Source organism: Xiphophorus hellerii, chromosome 24, assembly GCF_003331165.1.
Source record: "Xiphophorus hellerii strain 12219 chromosome 24, Xiphophorus_hellerii-4.1, whole genome shotgun sequence".
NCBI classification, from domain to species: Eukaryota; Metazoa; Chordata; class Actinopteri; order Cyprinodontiformes; family Poeciliidae; genus Xiphophorus; species Xiphophorus hellerii.
The window spans coordinates 8,062,622-8,084,353 of NC_045695.1; the positions used below are offsets into that span (position 1 = coordinate 8,062,622).

Consider the following 21,732-nt stretch of genomic DNA (forward strand, 5'->3'; position numbering starts at 1 on the left):
AACATAATAACCTTTTCATACCTCCTCCTGGAGCACAGCGGGTGGAGGTAGGAGAAAAGAAAAGGGGGAAGGATGGCAGAGAGTAGCATTTAAAAGTAATAACTCATCCCTGAGGTATACCCACTTCTTCTCCCCTTACTCTTTGCATTTCATACAAATCTCTCAACCCTCTGACTCCTCCACCTGACTACTTCCTACAGGTCTCTTTTCCACATCTTTCACCCACCCACGCCTCTCATCCACTGCTACTTGACGGGAGGAAAATGACTGTGGCGGGCAGTGGGGAAAGGAAAAAAGAGAGGAAAGTAAAATGTCTATCATTAACGCTTGCTAATGCGCAATTTAGTCTCCTTGAGAAAAGAGCGGGTTCACCTCAACGCCGATCGTTTCAGGGAGGCAGAGGACCGTTCTTGCATGTGTGTATGTATGATTTTGTAGGGATATACAAATATCCATTAAAGCACTCATACCCACTTGTCGCACATCTGAGGAGGCCCCAACAGGATTGCAGGAGCCTTACGTCAGACACCTTGATCCAAGAATTTGCCAAGCCGAAAGACGAGCGCGTCCTCTTGGATGATTTTGCAAAACTCACAGCTACATGAGCTTCCCACTCCAGTTTGCTTATAATCTTACAGCCTCTTTTCGTGTCAGATCTATTTCTGAACTGCCACGGCTTAATTAAAACAACAGGCTGTCGAAGCCTTCAGGCGGGGAGGGACACTCGGCCCTAAAGTGTGAGTAGGAGCTCTCAAGTCACTAAAGGTAATGGAGCGAAAGAAAATCCTGAGAAGCTGTGACACACTGATCCATTTAGTCCCCGCTTTCACTGCTGTACAAGTGGGTGCTTATTAATTGCAGGCTAATAGACTGTACTGTGATTTTTCAACAGTAACTAACTTTCTCTGGGTTTAGAGCCGAAGACAGGCAGCAAAGGGGAAACTTAGGGTTTGAGTGGGGAAACATGATGATCCAATCCTGGGTAATTACGTGAAAGCTTCACTCCTGTCTGGGTTAAAGAGCTGAAGTTCCTCCAACAGGCCTCTGCGACACAAAATCAGACGTTTTAATGTATCTAATGAAAGCATAGATCTGCCTACTGCAGACAGAGATATAACACATGAGGTACAGACCTACTACACTACAGACAGATGAATGAATGAATGGATGGATGAACAGATGGATAATTAAATTGATGGATGGATGGATGGATGGACGGATGGACCAACCGATGGACAATATACAGTACTGGATGGATGGATAATGGATAAGTGAATAAAGACTAGATGAATGAACAATAGATTAGAATATATGGAAGGATGACTGCAAAAATCTGAGAAAGCCAACATTTTTTTAAATTTTATTTCATCTTCCATAATCGAGGCTCCTACTCGTCATATTCTAATGAAAAATAGAAAGTGACCAGAATGTCTGGAGCCAGATCCTTCAAGTAATGAAAAACAGAGATCAACTTCAAACATCCATAAAAAAATTAATTTAAAAAAAATCACTCCTGAAAACAGAAAGTTCTGCAGGTCTTTTTGCCGATACCATCCAACTTTGACAATAGGAACCTTCACATGGTGTTCAATACCTTTGCCAAGAAAATAAGATTAATCAGGCAAAATTAGTCCCTCAACAGTCTCAGGATCTATTTTCTGCTTCAGTCTAATTGGAGACTTTCAATCACAGCTTATTTTTATCAACAAGGGATTTCAGGGTGACGTTATTTAAAACCAGAAGCTTTCAAAAGACCTCCCTGCTTGACAGACACTTGAGAGGATTCAGGTGGCGATGTGGGAGGTTTAAAATATTCTGTTATTCTGCAAATATACTAAAGGTGAAGAGGGCCAAAACGGAGCATGGTGGGGTACAACAAAAACGCTTATTTGTTGTATTTTACCACTGATTTCCATGTATTTACACAACCAAGTGGCTCGCAGACACACAACCACAGTCTGCAATAACTCCCCTAATGCCAGTTTCCTTGGGGGCAGATTGGGTGGCCAGGACCCCTCCTCCATTCATCATTTATCGTTAGCCCTCAGCAATGGCTCTTTAACAACCTTTTAGTCAGAAGAAGAGGCCACCCTTTTCAACACCCAAATGAGAAGACAAAAAGGAGCTTTTTTTTAACCCCAGGGTGGGTGGTGAGGAGTATGCGAGGAAGAGGGGGGGTGATACACAGCGATTACACACAGAGGCTTTTGTCGGTGAGGATTTCTAAATGTGGGGTTTCAAAGCGCTGAGGATTAGCGGTGAGAGCGACATTCAATTAAGATGAGATCTCTCCGCGCATGACGGCGACGACGGAGCTGCCAATTAATCGCATTAATGTCTTCCCTCTTCGCAGCTTTACACCTTTTCCTCAGGATGACGAGGAATGACAATAAAGAGAAAAAAAGACAGATTGAAGGATAATTTAGGCGGAAAGAGAAGCGAGGAAAAAAAAATAACTCAAAGACTGACAGGATGAAGGAAATAAAAATAAAAAGTAGAGGATGAAAGGGGAATCCTCCCTTCCTTTCCTGTGAGATGACCCAGTCTTGCTGGCATCAGAGGGTCAGCCATGTGCGCGTTGACCCCCACCATCCCCATTCACTCACACAAACACTTCCATCATACACTTGACAAAAACCCCAATCGTAATAAAAACCTGAAACAAAAGAGGCCGTGTTGAATGAGAGAGAGGCAGATGCAGAAGTGCTGACAGGAAAGAAGTTGTGATTAGAAGTTATCACTTTTTAATTACTTCGACAGCGAGAACAACTTAAAGGGATGTGGCGAAGAAAGAAAAAAAGAAATCGCTGCCTTTTGTGTCCTTATAATGAGGCTAATTCACAGGCTCTATTGTTATTCATTTGAATAAAGAAGACTGCTTAGAGCTTTCAGTGATTCAATCTGCTTATAGATCACAACTGAAATGAATCAATCAAGTTCAGAAAGTTCCTCTGAAATCTACTTGATTTCTAAAAGATAAAAAAAAATCTACAGCAGTTAAAATGGAAGCATCTTTATAGTTCGATGACGAAGAGTGCAGTCAAATCGCTTATTAGTCACACTTGCTGCAGAGCTTTTGAGATGTAAATGTCAGACTAAAATATGCCAATAAATACTAAACAGTTGGCCGTGAAATTTTGCGCAAACACTCAGATTTCCTCTGAGGATTAATATGAACGTCTTCTGGTCATCCCTGATGCAACCGCTTTTGTCTCGAGTGAAATATCTTGGCGGCTGCAGCTACATTTGGCTTTAAAACGTTTCTGGCCCCCCAAAATAAGATAAACGAGAGCATTCTAGCAGCCATGTTACTTTTTTATTTAAAGAGCTAAGCGTGCAATTTAAATTAGCAAACAGATTTTTTTTTCTATCTGCTTTCCCCCTTACTTTTCTATCTGTATGTTGAAAAGATAATGTAGGTCCTCGTCTCTAGTAATTTTGACATTTTTGGCTGTTTTTAACTCCAGCTATTCCTCCAGTAGCTGATTTGGTGAAGCCATTTCACAACTTCTGACCATAAACATGGATCTGTTTTATATGAATTTAAAAAATTTCTTTTTTTTCTAATTCTGAAGAGTAGCTAAGAGGACTGAACTGTTGTCTTAAACCATATTTAACTATTTCAAGAAGGAAAAGGAACTCTGCATCTCACCGTAAATGATCACATATGGGATTCTGATGGTTATCACAGGTAAAAGCTCACCAAATACAATCACTGTGTATAACAAGCTAACCCAGCTGTGACCAGTCAAGGATACAAGTACCAGCACAAACCTTTCCCTTAAACACAGTTCAGATGTGGTTTTCCTGAATTTACTCCAGTTTTTATCTGGTATTATTTACTCTGACTGCGACAGAAAAAAAAACATGATCCAGCAGAAGAGAAAATTAGACCTTGATTGATTCCATTAGCTCAGGCTGCACATTTATTATTTGTAGCAGCGTTAGCAAAGTTAGCCAAGGAAAACGAATCATTGTGAGAAAGCCATTAATCTCAACAGAGACTTCATGTTAAACTACAGTAATGAGCTTATTTGCTTGATTTAGTTGAACAAATACGGACTGGGATATGGCCAAATTGTGAGTGCTTTTCCTTGATATTACAACCTCAAAACTACATTATTAGATGTCAAAAAAATGTACACACACTAATTAATTTGCAGGCACTCCTGATACAGAGTAAGAAGCCTTCAAAAAGGTATGTTTTACTGTTGTAGCAGTTTTTCTTTAACTGAATAATACAACCCTTTTGATATTAATATACAGTATTTAAACAATGGGGAAAAATAACATGCAAAGTGGTATTAGTTTTCAATAGATGGCACAATTATTTGCACCCAAGCATTTCTGTTTCATTTTACTTTAATATCATCCCGGAAACCTTACATTCATAATCCGGGGCTTTGTTTCTCTGGGATACAAAATGACGCAACACCAAAATCATTTCCATTAGCTGCCGATCATTAGGTAGAATAAGAAGCCATTTTTATTTTGGCACTAAATACTGAGCACAAGGATAGGCAGAGGAGTAAAACTTTGGTTCCATAATTGGCAACACAATGGAAGGTGGATGTTTTCCAAGACTCCAGCTTCACAACTCTGAATATTTTATTAAAACTAATATTTTTCATCTGTTCTGAAAACAATCTTTGTCCAGTATGTCTGTGAGATTTATGAGGCTTAAAGATGAATAAAAACACAGACAGGACAATGCAAGAAGTGAAATAAAATCTGTTGTGGTGGTTTTCTTGTCCATGAAACGATGATGTTTCTACAAGACCCATCTATAAAATGGGTCTCTATGTCATCATTTTTAAAAATCTCTATATTGGAAAAAATCTCTTGACGTTCTACCATGAATTTTTGATCTCTGGGAATGTGTGAGATGTATAGTTGAAGACAAAAAGAATGTTGTAAACTGGATCACAAAAATAAAAAATAAAATAGCACATGGCGTATTTTGTGGGTTTGACACAAACAACTATATTTCATTTTTTTCAGTTCATATTCAAGGTGTATATTTGCACCTTTGACTCATGTGTCAGAATAAAAATGCTGGTTGGAACTCAAGCAGAGATTATGTCCAAGCGAAAGATGCCAGTTATATTGTTTCAAATTTCAGAAATGAAAATACATAGCATACATGCAGCTTTTAAATTTATCCACATGGTAAAAGCTTGTTAGATCTCCAAGACATTTTTCTCGACTTCCTTCTGCTCATTGGATAAATCGCCATATAAATCTCCATTTTATGAACTTAAAGTCCTTATCAATCACCAATTGTCTTAACTGGACATTTAGTTAGTTATTGATCTCCAAGTTCTGCTTCCTAGATGTACATTGGTAACGGATTTTGAACTGAATATTGATCAGATTTGAAAATGGTATGCTTGGCATATTTTGAGGGCTAAAGCCCAACTGTCCTTTTTTTTTCATCTTTTTAAGTAGGGCGTGTGTTTGCATGCGATTATCATTCCCTGTAATGCTTCCCACATCCTTTGCACTTTTCAATACGGTGACATTAAAAAAAAGTGTTTCAGTGTGTGCTTGGGGGGGCCCATCCTAACATCTCTGAATCTGAGGACCGTGCTGAAGGAAGATGAGGGGTAGATCTCACGGGGGCAAAAGCAGCTTCAGCTTCCTCTTATTCTCCTCATCTACCTCCCTCCACTCCTCTTTAAATCTCTCTCTCATATGCACAAATACCAGCAAGTGTTAGAATGAGGCTCTTCAAAGTGCACTTGTTATGCCAAGACTGCCGGGCCATTAATGAGGGCAAACTATTTTGGGAAGCAGTAACTTAGCTGTTTAAAAAGACGTGGTGTTTTCATCTGTGCGTGCATGTGTGTCAGCAAGCAAAAGAGAGAGAGAGAGAGCACTTGTGTTCAAGTTTTTATCAAGGACTTGGAGATTGTGTGTCTGTGTAGGTGTGAATATGCATCAGTCACTACAAAGTCCCACTCAGAGAGCTTTGAAGTGTTCAGGATAACCACAGAGGACAGACGGGCGGGAGGAAGTGAAAACATCGTTTATAGTGAGCCAGAGAGTTTCAAGGGGTGTGTGTATATATGTTTTAAAGGGTGTTTATTTATTAAATGTCACCCTGCGACGCTGACCTTCCACACCCTCAGCGGTAACAGGTAAACTGTCAGCAAGCATGTCAAAAAGTGAGGACACGCTCCCCGTGTTTCCTCCGTGACTGCGTGCCTTCCTTTGCCATCTCTGTGTCAACAAACCAGAGGGGGACAGGAAGGCCGGAGCGTGGCCCGGGTAGGTTTGAATGTGTCCGTGTGTGGGGCGAAAGGGCATGAAGAGGTTTTCTCCTTTGGGAGAAAGTAAGGGAAAAGGCACAATGTGAAGGAAATGCATGAAAAAATAAAAACATTCACAGATGAAGATAAGGAAAAAGAAAAAAGAAAAAGAGAGAGAGTGGAAGGAAGCGTGAAGCACACCCAGGATGAGGAATGATCGGTAAACGCAGCGGTGTGTGAAGCTACAGCAGGACATGCATGTTGTTTTCGCTCTCCATTACCAGCTCTCGGGGCAGGAAGACGTCCTCCTGCCGGGACACCAGCACAGACACCATCTCTCCCTGCTTGGTGCTGCGCAGTATGCCCACCAGTTCCTCCTGGGTATGGCCGGTCATATCCACTCCATTCACCTATACGAGATCATTCAAGAGCAAATATTTACACAGTAGGTCATTTTGTTCAATCATATAAGTTGTTTTGTAAGTAATCTCTTAAAAACTAAAAAAGTAGTCATATGATTATTTTCTCTACTTTTGCTGTTCTCTGTTCCTCTAGATAAAAGGGTTGATGCCCAATGCGTGCTTTACCTCCAGGATGCGGTCTCCAGGCTGCAGGCGGCCATCTTTGATTGCTGCGCCTCGTTGCAGAATGTTCTTAACCAGAATTGGCCCCGGCCCATGGACTGCAGTGTCCCTGGTGACCACGGTGAAGCCCAGACCCTCAGTGCCTAGCGGGGAACAAAACATCAGTGCAGGGTAATTTATGTCCCTAAAATAAGATGCTTCATTATGAATTTAAAGACTTAATTAAATTTTCCCTTTCTTCACTTTCATTTTCCCATTTTTTCTGCTGAACAGTCTTTGATTTTAGCATTGTCATCCACTTTAGCTTATTTTTACGAGCCCGTTTCCCTAAGGGGTTTAGATGCCAGGCTCTGCCGTGGGAGCCGCTGGGAAAAGGCTTCTCCCCTAGCTGGATTAGACAGCCTCTGCCTTTAATTTCACGTGTGAGTAGGCCGATCGCTGGCTGATGAAGGGAGGAAAAAGGGAGGAGATGGAAGAGAGGCGTGGAGAGGGACGGAAGACCCTTTTCTGACTTCCATCCTCTGGGATGTGATTTGGACAAAGATTTCAAGAGTTTATGTCGACTTGTGTGTGGTAGAGCCTCCCCACACACACACCCACACACACCCCCATGAGCCTCCACCCTCTCGCTCCTTCACGGCCCCACAAGCCCCAAGCCATGAGTGAAATGTGCCACGCTCTGCGTCAGGTTGTGTGTGTGTGGGAAAGCAAAGCCGCCGTGGCATACTAAAGACGGTGAGCGATGCTATCTGCTCTCCAAGCTAAGCCTCTGCCTGCCCTACATTAGCGCACCTAAACCTCCCCGCCTGCCAATCACGGAGAGAAAGACGGCGTCGCCGAGGGAGAGGGTGTTAGAAACCAAATAATATCCCCTGCTCTGATCTTACGTCAGATGAAAAGGGATAGAGGGAGACAAGGGAGAGGAAAAACAAATCAAACAAAGAACAGGTAAATGGAAAAAGGGGAAAGAAATGGGATGGAGTAAAAGAAGCTAACAACAAAACAGTAGTGAATAGAGCTTTCAGCTGAAGCCCAATTTCTTCTATCCACTCATCTGCTTTGCCCTGGATATCTGTGGTGAGAATGTGTGTGTATATGTTCTTCGGTTATCTTTTCAATCTGTTTACTTTTTAACAACACAAAACACTGAATGTTGTTAGAAAAAGACTTTTAAGAACCCCTTTGTTTGCCATCACCAGAATGGAGAATTAAAGACACCGTAGTATGTTTCCTAATCCAGAGTTTCTGCAAGTTCCGCCAACTAACATTTAAGACTTTTAAGGCATTTTAAAGACTATTTTATCTACTGGCTTGTTGTGGTCCTTAACCTCCAAGAACACTAGGAACCACTGTATCATTAAATGCCTCAAACATACTGGTTTCTGCAAACGGTTTTACAAATATTTTTCATTGGTAGGTTATTTACACAGAAGCCAATGACTAAACACAAAATGAAGGTTGGAGGTAGTAAGTCAGCACTGATCTTCTTGTATGAACATGCAAAGCATTTTCTTATAAAGAAAATAAAGAAATTGATTACAAAAACCGCTATAACATTTGTACTTTTAAAACTGATATGTCTTTTTAATTAGACCATTCCTCTGGACAAGAGATGCTTTACATGTCTCTCAAAGAAAGATCCCTGGTGCACACAACCTTCTACCTCCATTTCATGTGTAAATAATAATCAGATTCTGTATTAAAAACGTTTAACGCTAACGTATCAGTTTAAAAGTTAGGAAAAAACAGTGCTTGCTACGACTGCAGCCTCATTTTGGCAACTATGTTGGGCTTAAGTCAGCACAAGTTTATCTTAGTCTTGACTGGACTAATTAAACTGGAGTAAGATATCACTTTGAGCAGATTTAATATGAGACATACCTTTCCTCAGGTCAATTTTTATCCTCTTGCCAGCCTTCTTGTTTGTGAGGTTAGAAAGCCCGGGTACAGCAGGACTCTTGTTGGCCAGCGGGCTCTGGCTGCGGGTCCTGGGTGGAGGGGAAGAGCTCGCTGTCTGAGCTGGAGGTGTGGGTGAAGCTCTCTCCAAAGACCCATATTGGGGCTGAAGTGGCAGTGTGTTCTGCGGAGCTGGCTCTGGAGTCTTGGGTCGTGGGTCTGGCTGCTTCAGCTCCACTTTTTGGGTCAGTTTGGTTTCGGGTTGAATCTCGGCCGGAGGACGGAGTACTTTCGGACTCCTGACCTTTACAGGGGAATCTTTGTCGTCGCCAGTGAAAAGCTGGCCGATCAGGGTCTTCTCATAGCGAGGCTTGCTGCCTACAGGCAGAACCTCCAGACGCACAGTAGGAGACGACATGGCTTGACGGAACACCTCCTGAGACCTATTGACAGAAAAAGTTTATTTATCTTTAGGTTTTTGTTTTTGCTTATTATCTCGTTTGACACAATAAGGCATCAAATAAACAACTCAAGATTTTTATTAAAGCCTTGTGGGAAAAAATAAACAGATGAGAGACGTGGCACGCCAGCATAGTTGCACACAGCAGGCTTTGGGCAGATGGCACAGCAGGGTTTATATAATTCATGTTTGCCTTCAAGTTCTTGTTTGCTCATTATATACAAGCTATGAAGTGATCAACATACTGGAACTCACTATGAGTAATCTGGTCCCACCACATGCTATATATTGTTAATCCTCCCAACTTCCACATAGACTTTTTTTCTGTTTTACACATCTTGATTCTCTCCTCGCTCAGGAGTTTCATCCCATTTGGTGGATTTTATCTGTTGATTTCCACATAAATTAATCTCTTATTTAGGACAATACAAATAAATGTTTTACACAGTTAGACGTAGCTATAGATTTGAACTGGACTGCCTTATTAAAAGATATAAATTCTTTGAAATGTTACTGCTTTTACAGCCTGACTGAAATGTGTCTCAAGAGCACCGATCAAGTTATCATTCAAATATGGTGTTAGTACGACCCCGATTTAACATTTAGCTGACACACACTGCGTCTCATCCACATCCTTTGTCGCTTACTGTGCGAAGGTTTTGTCTTGCAGCAGCGTGTCGTTGATTTGGACGATGCATTCATCCTCCTTGAAGAGATTGTCCCTCTTAGAGCGGCTGTTGTCCTCAATGCCTTTAATATGGAGGCCCAGAGGTCTGGCAATATGTTTTCAGAGGCAAACACGCAAGATAGAATGCTGATAAATATATTTTTTCTGCTTATTTATATGTAAACATTGCCATCTGGCTATCACAACATGAGTCAGCCTCACCGTCCACTTAGGGAGGAGCAGTAGGGGACCACATGGATACCCAGGGGGGCCCGGTCACCTGGGACCTCAACCGTCCTTGTAAGAGTACTGCCAAGAAAAGAGAAAGAGGGAATAAATCATGACGCTCGCAATATGGTGCAGACAAACCTAAATACACTCGGCTCTCTGCAAGCTCTTCAAAACTCATTTGCATTTTCCTCCAGGCTACAAAGATAGGGATACAAATTAGCTTACAGGTAGTCCTGCCAAACGTTATTGTGTGTGTGTTTGTGTGACTGAGACTCAGCTGGCTACTTCACCTCTTATCTGGCTGCTTCTCGACTACCCAATCTAGCTGCTGGACAAAAGAGAGGAGCGGGAGATAAAAAGGAGACGGACAGGGAAGCAGATCGAGATGAAACAGAATCTCTTCCTCTAATAATCTCCGCTCAGTCCTGAACCGTTGCTTTTTAGAAGGAGATAAACAAGGACAATAGCAGGGCAGATCAGCAGGAAGATGGTGGCTTGTGATATTGGGCGGGGAGGGATGGCGACATTTCTTTCTGATCTATGAAGAGACATCTTTAGAGTCTTTCTGTCAACCAGAAAGCAATATTAGATTGGTATTTGCAGGATGAAATTAAGCTCCATTTTAATACATTAAGATCAATATTTGCAGGGTGTTTTTATTGCATTTTATCCACTGCATATTGCCACCTTAAATATCAATAAGGTGCATAAAAAAGGTTATTAAATCTGTTTGATTTTTCTCTCCAGAAGCTAATATAGAGACATGCAGTAAAGTCTAGAGTAACCAAATAGCAAGATTTATTCAAAAAGATTATTATGCATAAAGAAGTACATTTATGTGTCATGGTGTCATGGAGTGTCAGACACAGCAGTAACTTTAGTAAAGTGCTCTGTTTTTTTTGGGTTTTTTAATTAATCAAAACTAGTGGAGAACGAAATGCTGCGTTTTTATGAAGCTGGTGTGAATCTCTTTAACATTCATTGTAATTAAGGCAGATCATTTAGTTAATGAGACTAATTGATGCTAGAATCACATTAATAGGCATTATCTTGATAGTTTTCCATTTCAAAGTCATTCATTTGCACATTTATTTTTGAGTAAAACATGTCAGGAATGTACACTCGTCTAATTGTGCAGCAATAAAGCTCAATCTGCAAAAACGGTCAATCTTTAGCAGTGTCACACTGAGGATAAGCCTTTTCAGATCATACTTTTTACAGATCATCTGCCAATGTTTTGGTGATGGACAGAAAGCAGATAATCCAACTGCTGAAATATATTATTGATATGTATTATCTGACACTTTAAATACAATACCCTTACCAATATTGTGAGCAAGCATTTTGAGATTCCATATTATGAATCTAGATCAACAAATTGCTAACTACAACATTTGCAGGGTTTTTTTATTGCATTTCATCCACTGCATATTGCCACCTCACAAAAAAAGCAAAAATGTAGAAATAAATCTGAGCTGAAAAATATTTTTTCTAGCACAAACCTTTGGTAAAAGTGATGGGTTTTTTTATATAAAATGCAGCTGAACAAAGGAACAAGTCAGTACAAGTTTTAAGCCTGCAGCAAAATTATGGTCAGCAGGGGCAACTTCTACTGCTTCTAGTAGTGTAGGAACAAAGCTGAGGGAAAAATCTCCCACTAAGGTATCAACTGTAAGCTGGAGAGAGGGATTGAGAGCTGTCCTGCAGAAGGCAAACATGTTTGATGAAGTCAAGCATTTTCCTTCTCCTTCAACCTAAAGAGAGCTATAAAAATAGTTCAAAGGGAGCAGTTGGAGATGGAGGAGTGCGTTTTCCCCATGGAGATTTCCCACCGACGTTTCTCAAAGCTGCAATGCAAACAAAAAGAAGCTGTCTGTTTGGGTTAAAAAAACACAACAGAGAAAGAAAAAAACCCCACTGAAGTTCAAGGTTTATGTGTTTCGTACACAGGCCCAAGGTCTAGCTCGGATCATTATAAGCCGCTCCTCTGTCACTGTCAACCGGCTCTCGTTAACCTCCGCCAGGGTCACACACATACTGTACTCACAAATCCGCACACACACACACATATCTCATTTGCATTCTTATTGCCACATCTACTGCACGCTTACAAACACCATCAGTCACATTCCTCTAAATTGAAAAGTCACATGTACACACATGCATCACGTTTCCTTCCATTAGAGAACACGCTTGCATTAGAATTACACACGACAACAAAAGAACGGCTTTAATTAACTTTTTTCTTTTTAGATGTGATACACAATCAGGCCAGGTTGGGATGACACACGAGTACACGATTGCTTTCTGAATCACGTAAATGCATTTTACTGGAGTGTGTGTGTGTGTGTGACGGAATGAGAAAAAACAACACACACACACGCACACAAGCAGCTTCAGCCCATTTCCGTTCGCATAAAAAACAAACTGCTGCACAAACAAGCTCATCAGAGGCAGCAGTCGCTCGTTAGCGCTGCACTCTAATATGCAGAGTAGCTCCGCTCACCCATTTTAGCATCCCACCGACACGAACATAAACAAACACACGCATTCCAGTGGGGTGGTGGGGGGTTGAAAGGAGCTGGGAGACAGATGGAGCTCCCACTTTTGGTTGACTTCCTCTACATATATGGAGGCAGAGTGAGCAAACCTGCAGCCTGGACCCTGGATGAAGTGTCCCCCCGGTTGCTTACTGTGCTTTCTTCAACTGCCAGCCATCTGTTACCATGGCAAACCAGCTTTGACAGGCGTGCCTCCATTGTATCACAGTGCTGTCAAGACACCACTGTACTGTAAAACACTGAAAAATCACCATCTGCCACTTCAGGCAAGTCCTCCTCTGAGCACCTGTGATTCCCTCCAGTTATTTTTAAGAGAGCCGCGCTGATCGGATGCAGAGGATGTGCAAACGATGTGTTGAAGCAGATTTGAGGTGGACAAAAAAAAAAAGAGAGAGAGAGAACTGAGGACATGACTTCAAGAGAGACGGAGATCTGCGCAGATCAATACAGGTTCATTCTCCTAATAGGCATACACAGACACTGAGCACTTAAAAGATTCATGTCTAAAGAAAAACTTTGACAAATACAGATCATAATTACTTTATTTATGAAAAGCTCTGCCCGATCACAAACAAAATATAAATGAGTGGTGGTAGACTCAATACTTTTTGTACCTATATATTATATCTTATCATTTTTTTAATCCAAAAAATATCATCTGAACAATCGGATGATGAATGGACGGATGGACAATTGAAGGGATGGATAATCGGATGGATGGATAGATGGATGTTTTAGACATTTACTAGGGAATGGATTCTGTGAATCCAAACATTTCTACTTTCTATAAGTTTTTCCAAACTTCTCCAGATCTGGAAAATAAAATTTTAAACATTTCCAGTCTTTTCTAGACTGATTAGGAACCTGCATTGAGTAAGGCTCAATACAATAAAAAATAATCTGCCTGTAGTACGTTAAGCAACATTAATAGTATGACAAAACTCGAGTCAGAGTGGTGAAAGAATCATCTTTTACTTCTAATCACGCCCACATAAACTCTATTGTACCCACAGCAACCTAATGAGACACATCCACAGTCGACTGTCATCCATGAGACGGTTTAATCCAGCCAGAGTGTCGGGCTGTCAAACAAAGACATTAGTGCTAATCCTAGTCTGTCTCCCATTACTCCAACCAGCTACTGGATGGTCCCGACATAAAACACCTTACCTGAAGTTAACCTGGTTCATCGTTTTGGGTGGGGGGTTCTCCGTGTTCAGTCTCTCCAGGGCTCCCTTCAGTACATTGTTGATCTCCTTCAACACACAAAAAAAGAGATGATCAAAGTTAGCATGATATAAACATAACCCGTTTCCAGCCTTTAGGCTAAACAAGCAGCAGCCACAGAGCTTTCAGAAGAAGGCCCAACAATAATTAGCGAAACAATCAAATTCTGCCATCAATCACCTTTGCAGATACAGGAGAGAGAATGACGGCCGGACTCTGAGCTCCAATGACGCGCGCTGCCCCTGCTTCACTCCATCTACTGTATGTCCATCCATCTACCTCTCCCTCCCCCTCCTCCATTCATCCCTGCCCCGTGTCAGCCAGTGCTCTATTTTTAAGCCAAATCAACAACCCCGGGACAAACCGAGAAAAGGAAGGAGAGAGAAATCCACAAAGAGGAAAAAGACTGAGACGACATCGAACTGTTGCATGAATGCAGCCACTGAGTGGGACCTAGGAGTTGTCCCCCGTCACTAAAAACAAGAGGGGTGCAATTAGTTCCTTCTGCCTTGTCACTTTCATTGTGTCACCATTTCTAATGACTAAAAAGCTCCCGCCCACCAGCCGACTCCTTAGCAACCCCCCCGCTTCCACCACACCCAGCTTCCCAGTGGACCCTCGCTGCCTCACAATAAACATATACGCTTTTATGAGTCGCACGCGCACCCACGCATGCATCCACTGCCAGTAATACAGTCACACATCAACTCTGCAGAGCGGAAAACATTTGATTTTTTTAAAATCTCACATTTATGAATTCAAAAGCATATGTTGCCTGCACAAATGCTGACCCACTTATCTGGGCAGTGCGAGATTACCCGACAATGAGTGTGTGCGGGGGCAGGAAGATGAGCTGGAGGCTCCATTGTTGCTGCGCATCTTCCCCGCATCAACATTAGATGAAGCGCACGGGAACTTCTTCTCCCGCAGGAGAACGCGTTAGCGTCTCAAAACACAGTAGATGTGCAGGTGAACGTATGTCACTGAGTCACACATGCTGTTATTGTACATCTTGTAGGAAAATATGTGCATAGTGCAACGCAACATGTAAAAGGGTGAGCGTGTTGTAACTAAAATCTGCTTCAACATTAAAGGATCACTTCAAAGTTTTCAGGGTGGTCAGTCCAGTTTATTTAGATGTGACAACAGCAGTCCCATAATCCCTGCTGTGCTCAGCCAGCCATCTCACTACCATCAGTTTGAGCTCCAATAACGATGGCTGCATCTTTTAAAGTGGAACTGAGCTGATAAGCAAGTTGTAAAATCTAACAGTGTCTCACTAAATGGATAAAAATGATTAGGGGTCACACTCACAATGTTTTATTTATTTAAGGTAAGAACCATAACAGAAAATGAGGAGATTATTTTATGAACCACCAAACTAATGCAAGAATGACTGATGATGATAGTGTGAAAGAATTTAAGAAAACCTTCCTGGTTGTTTTCAATCATCACTTTCTGGAGACAATTGGCTACAGGTTCTTGAAATTAATTGTCATTTCAAGCCACTGGTGCACAACTTGCAGTCCAGGCTTTGCATAGGTCAAAATTATTTTCTACTAGCCACTGAATATATAGCATGAAGTTCCAAATAAACACCATGGGGTATCCAGTCACATTCGTACCTTTGCAATAATCTCAGATCCAATTATTTAAGGTTTGAATAATGTTCTACTTTAACCTGTCACTTCAGATAGTTTTTGCTTGACCTATATCTTACAATGACTTATTTTCTTTCAGGAGGACAGAAATGATTCATATATCCAGTAGATATAGATTTGATTAAGATGTTTGTTACAGATAGAAAATGAGATTCTCAGAAGATAATAAAGCCATGTGATAATGTCAATTTCAATATTATAAATATGTTTACAATTATGTTTCTTATGAAATGATTGTAATGAAAACTACTTTTTGGCATTACAAGCAATCAAACCCTTCTTATAAATGTTAAACATCGTTTTGCATGTTGCCACAGGTATTTTCATGAATAATCTTCTCTCAGTTTAGATGGTCTCATTGACTAAAAAGGTGTTAGTCAATTGCTTTTGGTCAGGTCAGGTCGTTTTTATAACAACAATGATAGAGTGTTTGAGTTTAGTAAGTGCTACATTTATATTTCAATTAAACTATACCAGAGTTTCCACTGATGTTGATTGGTGACAAGAATAATGTTTTGCTTTTAGTCTAGAGAGCTTAATTTGAGGTTTAAATGCAGTAATTGTGCTAAAACACAACACTTTCTGCTCTTACACTTTTATTTAAGTTGCTTCGTCTTTTAATGCTTAATGTTCAGCTGTGATTCCCACAGGGATTAGATGTGAAAGCTGACAAAATTAAGACATTGCTAGCACAAATAAAATGCCTGTTTTACTTGTTTCTTTAAGTGCAGCCTGCAACAGAATCTGTGGCTTCATCTTCAACACTCACATAATTTATGAAAGCTGTCTTTAAAGCTACATAAGCACGACAAGCAGGTTGTCTTCTGTGTTATGGTATCTCACACCGTCGCCCATGTTTCTGCATTTCAGGTGCTTTTTGTTGTCAGTGCAGGTGTGCAGACATGTGAGGGGTGCATGCGTGTGTGTCTGAGGTTGCTGTCAGATGGGTAATGAAATGCGCGGGGTTTTTTTTGCTCGTGTGTTTCCCATCAGCAACGTGTCAGCCAGTCGAGACGGTAAAGATCACAGCTTCGGTGCAGTCGCCCATGTTCCCTGACCCACGGATTCAACGGCACGATCACACACCGATGCTCTGCGCTCTCTCTGCCGACATGAGCAAACACGTCAGAGACATAAGTAGAAAGAGAACGAGAGCGAGGTGAGAGGTGCAGCAAGTAAAGCATTCAGCAGTCTCCACAGTAGGCTGGTAAAATTAAAGGTCTCATTTATTGGGTTTGAATGTGGCAGCAAGTGCAGTTTAATTAAAGAGCCGTCTGCATGTTTAGCACTGTTCAGCCCTTTGCCAGTTTCATTAGCTCCTCTGAAAGCCTGACTAAGAGACGTACGAGCTGAGAGGACTGGGCCAACCTTGGCCTTCACCATAGAAGAAGAAAAATAAATCCATTACTGGGACACGCCACATATTCATCACAGTATCAGGGTGAATTACACTTAATCTATCTTTCAATAGCTGCTTCAAGATAGAGTGGAGGAAAGTGCGAATATGTATCTAGGAATTTCGAGTGCGTTTATTTCAGTTACCAAGTGTGGAGAGTGTTTTTATCTTTTTTTTTTAGAGTAATACAGTGCAGTTTACAATTCATCTTCACTTTGATGGATGGATATACAATTACAAAACATCTTAAAAGTAACTTGTGTTGTTATTTAGGACTCTTTTCATAAGATGGATGGTCAGTGCGTTAGATTTAGGGACTGACATGCAAACAGACTGAAATGTTGACTAAAACAGGCCAACAAGTAATGATGGACAGACCGATTGATTGACAGCCTAATGGATGGATGTTCAGATGAACAGTGGGATGGATGGACAGAAAGATTCCTGGATGTGCCTGTCTTTCATAAAACACAAAATATAAAAATACCCGATTGCAGATCATTTCGCAGCAAAATACACAGTTAAACTTTAAAATGTCTGAATACCAGCCTTTGTATTCAGGTAGAAATAAAGTTTAATAAGCTTTTATTAACATATCTGTAACTGATTTCTCTTGCTAATTCTTAATCATCATTGTGTGGGTTTAGTAAGACTGAAGTGGCCTTAATTTGAAGTCATATGTCAAGCAGAGATTTGGACTTTGTAAAAACAGTTGTCAGGTTATTTTAAGACATATGTACAGTTGGAGCGTGTTCACTCTGGTCCAGCTGCTCTGCTTGAAGCACATGAGGCCCAGTGTGTCTGCTGGACAGGAAACATGTTCCCTGTCATTGTGTTTACTCGTCGCCCGCTGATGCCCGTGTTCTGCTTAGTCACCACTGAGCCGAACGCAGCGGGAGCAAACAACCTGAGCTATCCCCTCGGTCACACACACACACATACACACACCCACACACACACACACACACACAAGCCTGACCTCATAGCGCTTCAACCCTACACGCATAGGATGAGAAAAGGCAGCAGACAAAAGCATCCTTAATGGCTTTCTGCCACAGAAAGGAGGCCAGCCCTTTAAAAGGAGACTCTTTCTGAATCCAGCCTGAAACTCAGAGCTAGGCTAAAAGACGGCAGCTAGCTTTGTTTAAATTAGAGCTGAAACAATTAGTTCAATTGATCATGATTTATTGATTATTGAATTGATCGTCAACTACTTTAGCAATCGATTAATTGTTAACTTGACAATACAGACAAAAACAAATCTGTGCTGAGAAAACAACATACTCAGAGCAACAATTAAGTCAAAACTGGACATATATATATACCGTATATATACTGTATATATAAGTACATCCAGTTTGCATTTAGAATATAAAATAAAAACGTTTATCTGTAAATATGTAGAACTCCTCAAGAGACATAGTTTTAGCTTCACTTGGTACCAATTCAGCAAAAACAAATAAATCAATCAGTTAATCCAAAAACTATATTCATGTTCAGCAGAAGCTTTGGTACAAATGATGCAACATACAATAAAGTAATATTACGTTATTGGAAAATTTTAATTTTCTTGATAAAAAAAAAAAAATTTTCATCTTTTAATGTACTTCTAATGTTCTATATAAAAGGCTTATATGGTTTAATGCAAAATATGCAGAATGTGCTAATTTTAAAAAATCTGATTAATTGATGGTCAAAAAATTCGATTATCAAAATCATCGTTAGTTCCAGCCCTTTTTTTAAACTAGCTGGAAATGCAACATGTTGATCTAAGTGTCTTAAAATTTCCCCTATTCATGTAAAGAAAGGTGAAAATGGCAAAAATAAAAAATTTTGTAATGTATGTGCGGTATATTTTTTCCATCATAAAGATGCTACTGAAACACTTACTGGCTCGGGTGAAGGCTCCATGCTTTGGTCATCAGGTGGAGGTGAAGGTGGAGAGGTTCTCTCATGAGGAGGTGCCAAAACAGAGTCGCTGCTGCTCCTCACCAACAGAGGCGTATCTGTGAGGAAAAAGTGAGCGCTAGGAGTCAGACTGGTTGCAGCATGTCAACCAACTGCATCTAGAACAATGCCAAAAAACTATATGGTAAAGTTTAGTTTTAGATTTCCCCTACTGGTGGATGTATTTTCAGAAAAGATTTGGGTTAGATCAAATCTTTCAAAAAACTAAAAGTCAGAAAATAGTTTCTCTTTACCAAGAAGTTAAACAAAAACCTTAGAAATAGTAATAAACAAAAAACAATTTTTGTTGCGTGACCAGAGAAATGCATAAAACTGCGTTAGCTTTAAACCTATAACCTTCTTAGTCACATTTATTTTAGAATAACTTCACCCATAGAGCGCCTCTATGTCACAGCATATCATTTTGCATCACGTCAACACAGTGCACACGTTCATGTGTGCACCCTCGCCACAGCCCTTCTCCACATCTAACCAGAGCCGACTGAAGGAGCGCAAACATGGGCAGGTCTGAATCCACAATAAAACAAACTCAAAGCAATCTAATTTAGACCCATGTGTTGTCCCTTGCTTTTATTATCCACCCCCAAAGGGAGTAGGCTAGTATTTGAGGAAGAAAAATCTATAGTGGGGTGTTTCAAATTTTGCTCGACAGAGGAGAAAAATAAAGATGGGGTGGGAGAGACGGGGGGAGGGGGTAAAGCAGAGTGGGATAAACAAAAAGCTACAGAAAAGAGTGGAAGAGGAGAAAACTGAGACACAGAAAGGGAAAGCAAACAAAATTCTCCTCTTTTCCTGTAATCAATCTCTCTTTGGAGGGTCAGCGACAGGATCCTGGTCTAACGTGGTCAGAATAAGAGAGCAGAGGGGAAAACAAGTCAGAAAGAAGGAACTAACAGGGGTCACTGTGTGTGTGCGTGTGTGTGTCTGTGGTTAGTGGTGGTAGACGGATGAAAAATGATCATTCCAACCATTTCTGACAAAAACACAAATATCCTTTCAGCTCCAAACTAACTAAACCACATGTTCAGCCAATTCTGTCATGTTGCCATTTGTCTGGTCATTCTTTTTCTAATTATAAACCATTTGTTGCCTGGTGGATGAGTTAAGCAACTTTAAACTGACTCACTATAGATGTCTCACCAAACAACTCAAAATGTTGCTTTCCTTTAATAACAACAAATATACTGTTTGCCTGAGGATATGAGAAGCCTCGGAAAAAGGTTCTGGACAAAGAAAAATACATTTAATATTCTTTTAAGGCAGCATTAAGAGAAGGAATAGCACATATTGTTGTAATGCGATGAAATATGTTGAAATATAACATAAACCAGGGGTGTCAAAGTGTGGCTCAAGCACTATTTGCAGATGTTGTAAAAATTCAGTGTGGCCACTGACTACATCTCAAGTTTGGTCATTCGACAAATGGTGTAGATGGACATTTTTGTTGTTTTTAATGGCAAATTTATATATTACAACACAATAAAATGACAGAGTTCTTAATTAGAAAGAAAAACGTGGCCCCTCAGTACTTTAAACTTGCCAATTTTGGTCCGTGGTTTAAAAGGTTTGGATACCACTGATCTAAACAGTCTTAAAATAGCTTTAACTGTGGATAATCCGCAGCATTTAGATGACTCTTCTCTTTCAGAGGCTTTTTGTTTCCTTTTCTTCACTACTTTCATCAAAAAGGAGTTGGAATTTAACTAAACTAGGTGCACATGAAAGCACTCTGCTGTCTTGGTATAAATAGACAAAAGGGAATATTTCTTTTGTTTTTGGAATTAAGGATTTTAAAAGAAGATATTGTTGTAGAAACAGGTCATATTACCAACCCTCAGAGCTGTGGAAGCTAAACATCCAGTCTAAACTATCCATCTAAAATAGCAGACTGTAGAATGATGTCTTTGGAAATAAGACTGGTCCCTTTATTTTTAAATCCATCTTTTCTTGTCTTTGACACTTTGTGAAATGTTGGTCTTAGCTCATTTATTGCCTTTAGTTGATATTTTATGTTTTTATACTGCCGTGTTAATTTGTATCACGTCTGTTTTTGCTGTTCCATATTTTGTTTTAACTTTAGAGCACTTTGGTCCTATGCTAGTTGTTTTGATGTGCTTTATAAATACATTTGGATTGGACATGGAATGCTGTGAAACTTCCTTGCATTCCTCTTCCTCCTCTTTGTACCTCTATCAATCAACATGTTTGTACAAATGAAAACTACTGACACAAATGTTAAAAATTTTGTGAAAGCCTACTCGTCTCGGAAGAGATGTAGAAAAAAAAAGTATGCCTTTTAAATAATAACCTTCAAGGAATTCAAACTAAGGTTGATTAGATACCAAAACCCCTTTTACAGTCGAAAGGCCAACTGGGCAGCACCTTAGCTGACTGGATCCAGTAGATTTTGGATTTTTTAAAAGAGCGCTACAAATAGATTGACTTACAGAGAACCCTCATCCATGAACCACCCACTCAGGCTGCTGTTCTTCAGCATAATGTCAACGGTACGACTTTGTGAAGTGGCCGAGGCCGCTCCATGGTCACAGTCAGGGTCCATTACCCAGCCGTCAGCCCCATAAATCCTCCCTCGTTTATTCACAAAGTCAAATCGGGCCCCATTAATCCTCCCACCACTTAAAGAGTCCCGGAGCACCAGGCCGACCATGTGAAGGAACCTGAGGGTCACCAGCATTGACCTCTGACCTGTGGTAGCCTCAGACAGGTCAAGCGGTGCCACTAAGGACCCAGGGATATTGATGAGAGTGACATGTGACTCTTTTAGAGAAGCTACCGTTTAGAAAACCATAAATAAGATTATCCTGCAGGA

At 40.6% G+C, this 21,732-nt stretch overlaps 1 protein-coding gene across 3 annotated transcripts in view; it reads right to left on the reverse strand.

The window, feature by feature from the left end:
- Window positions 1-21,732, reverse strand: part of pard3ba (par-3 family cell polarity regulator beta a) — a 134,788-nt gene that overhangs the window by 78,786 nt on the left and 34,270 nt on the right. For 2 of the 3 annotated variants that reach the window (XM_032556984.1, XM_032556983.1), the window contains exons 4-10: window positions 18,825-18,940; window positions 13,821-13,906; window positions 10,081-10,167; window positions 9,839-9,964; window positions 8,717-9,174; window positions 6,839-6,978; window positions 6,533-6,661 (exon numbers count right to left, since the gene is read on the reverse strand). In XM_032556984.1, coding sequence (XP_032412875.1) covers window positions 6,533-6,661; window positions 6,839-6,978; window positions 8,717-9,174; window positions 9,839-9,964; window positions 10,081-10,167; window positions 13,821-13,906; window positions 18,825-18,940 — 1,142 coding nt within the window. Of the gene's footprint in view, window positions 1-6,532; window positions 6,662-6,838; window positions 6,979-8,716; window positions 9,175-9,838; window positions 9,965-10,080; window positions 10,168-13,820; window positions 13,907-14,057; window positions 14,301-18,824; window positions 18,941-21,732 lie in introns of those variants that run through there. The other variant, XM_032556985.1, reaches the window with a different exon arrangement.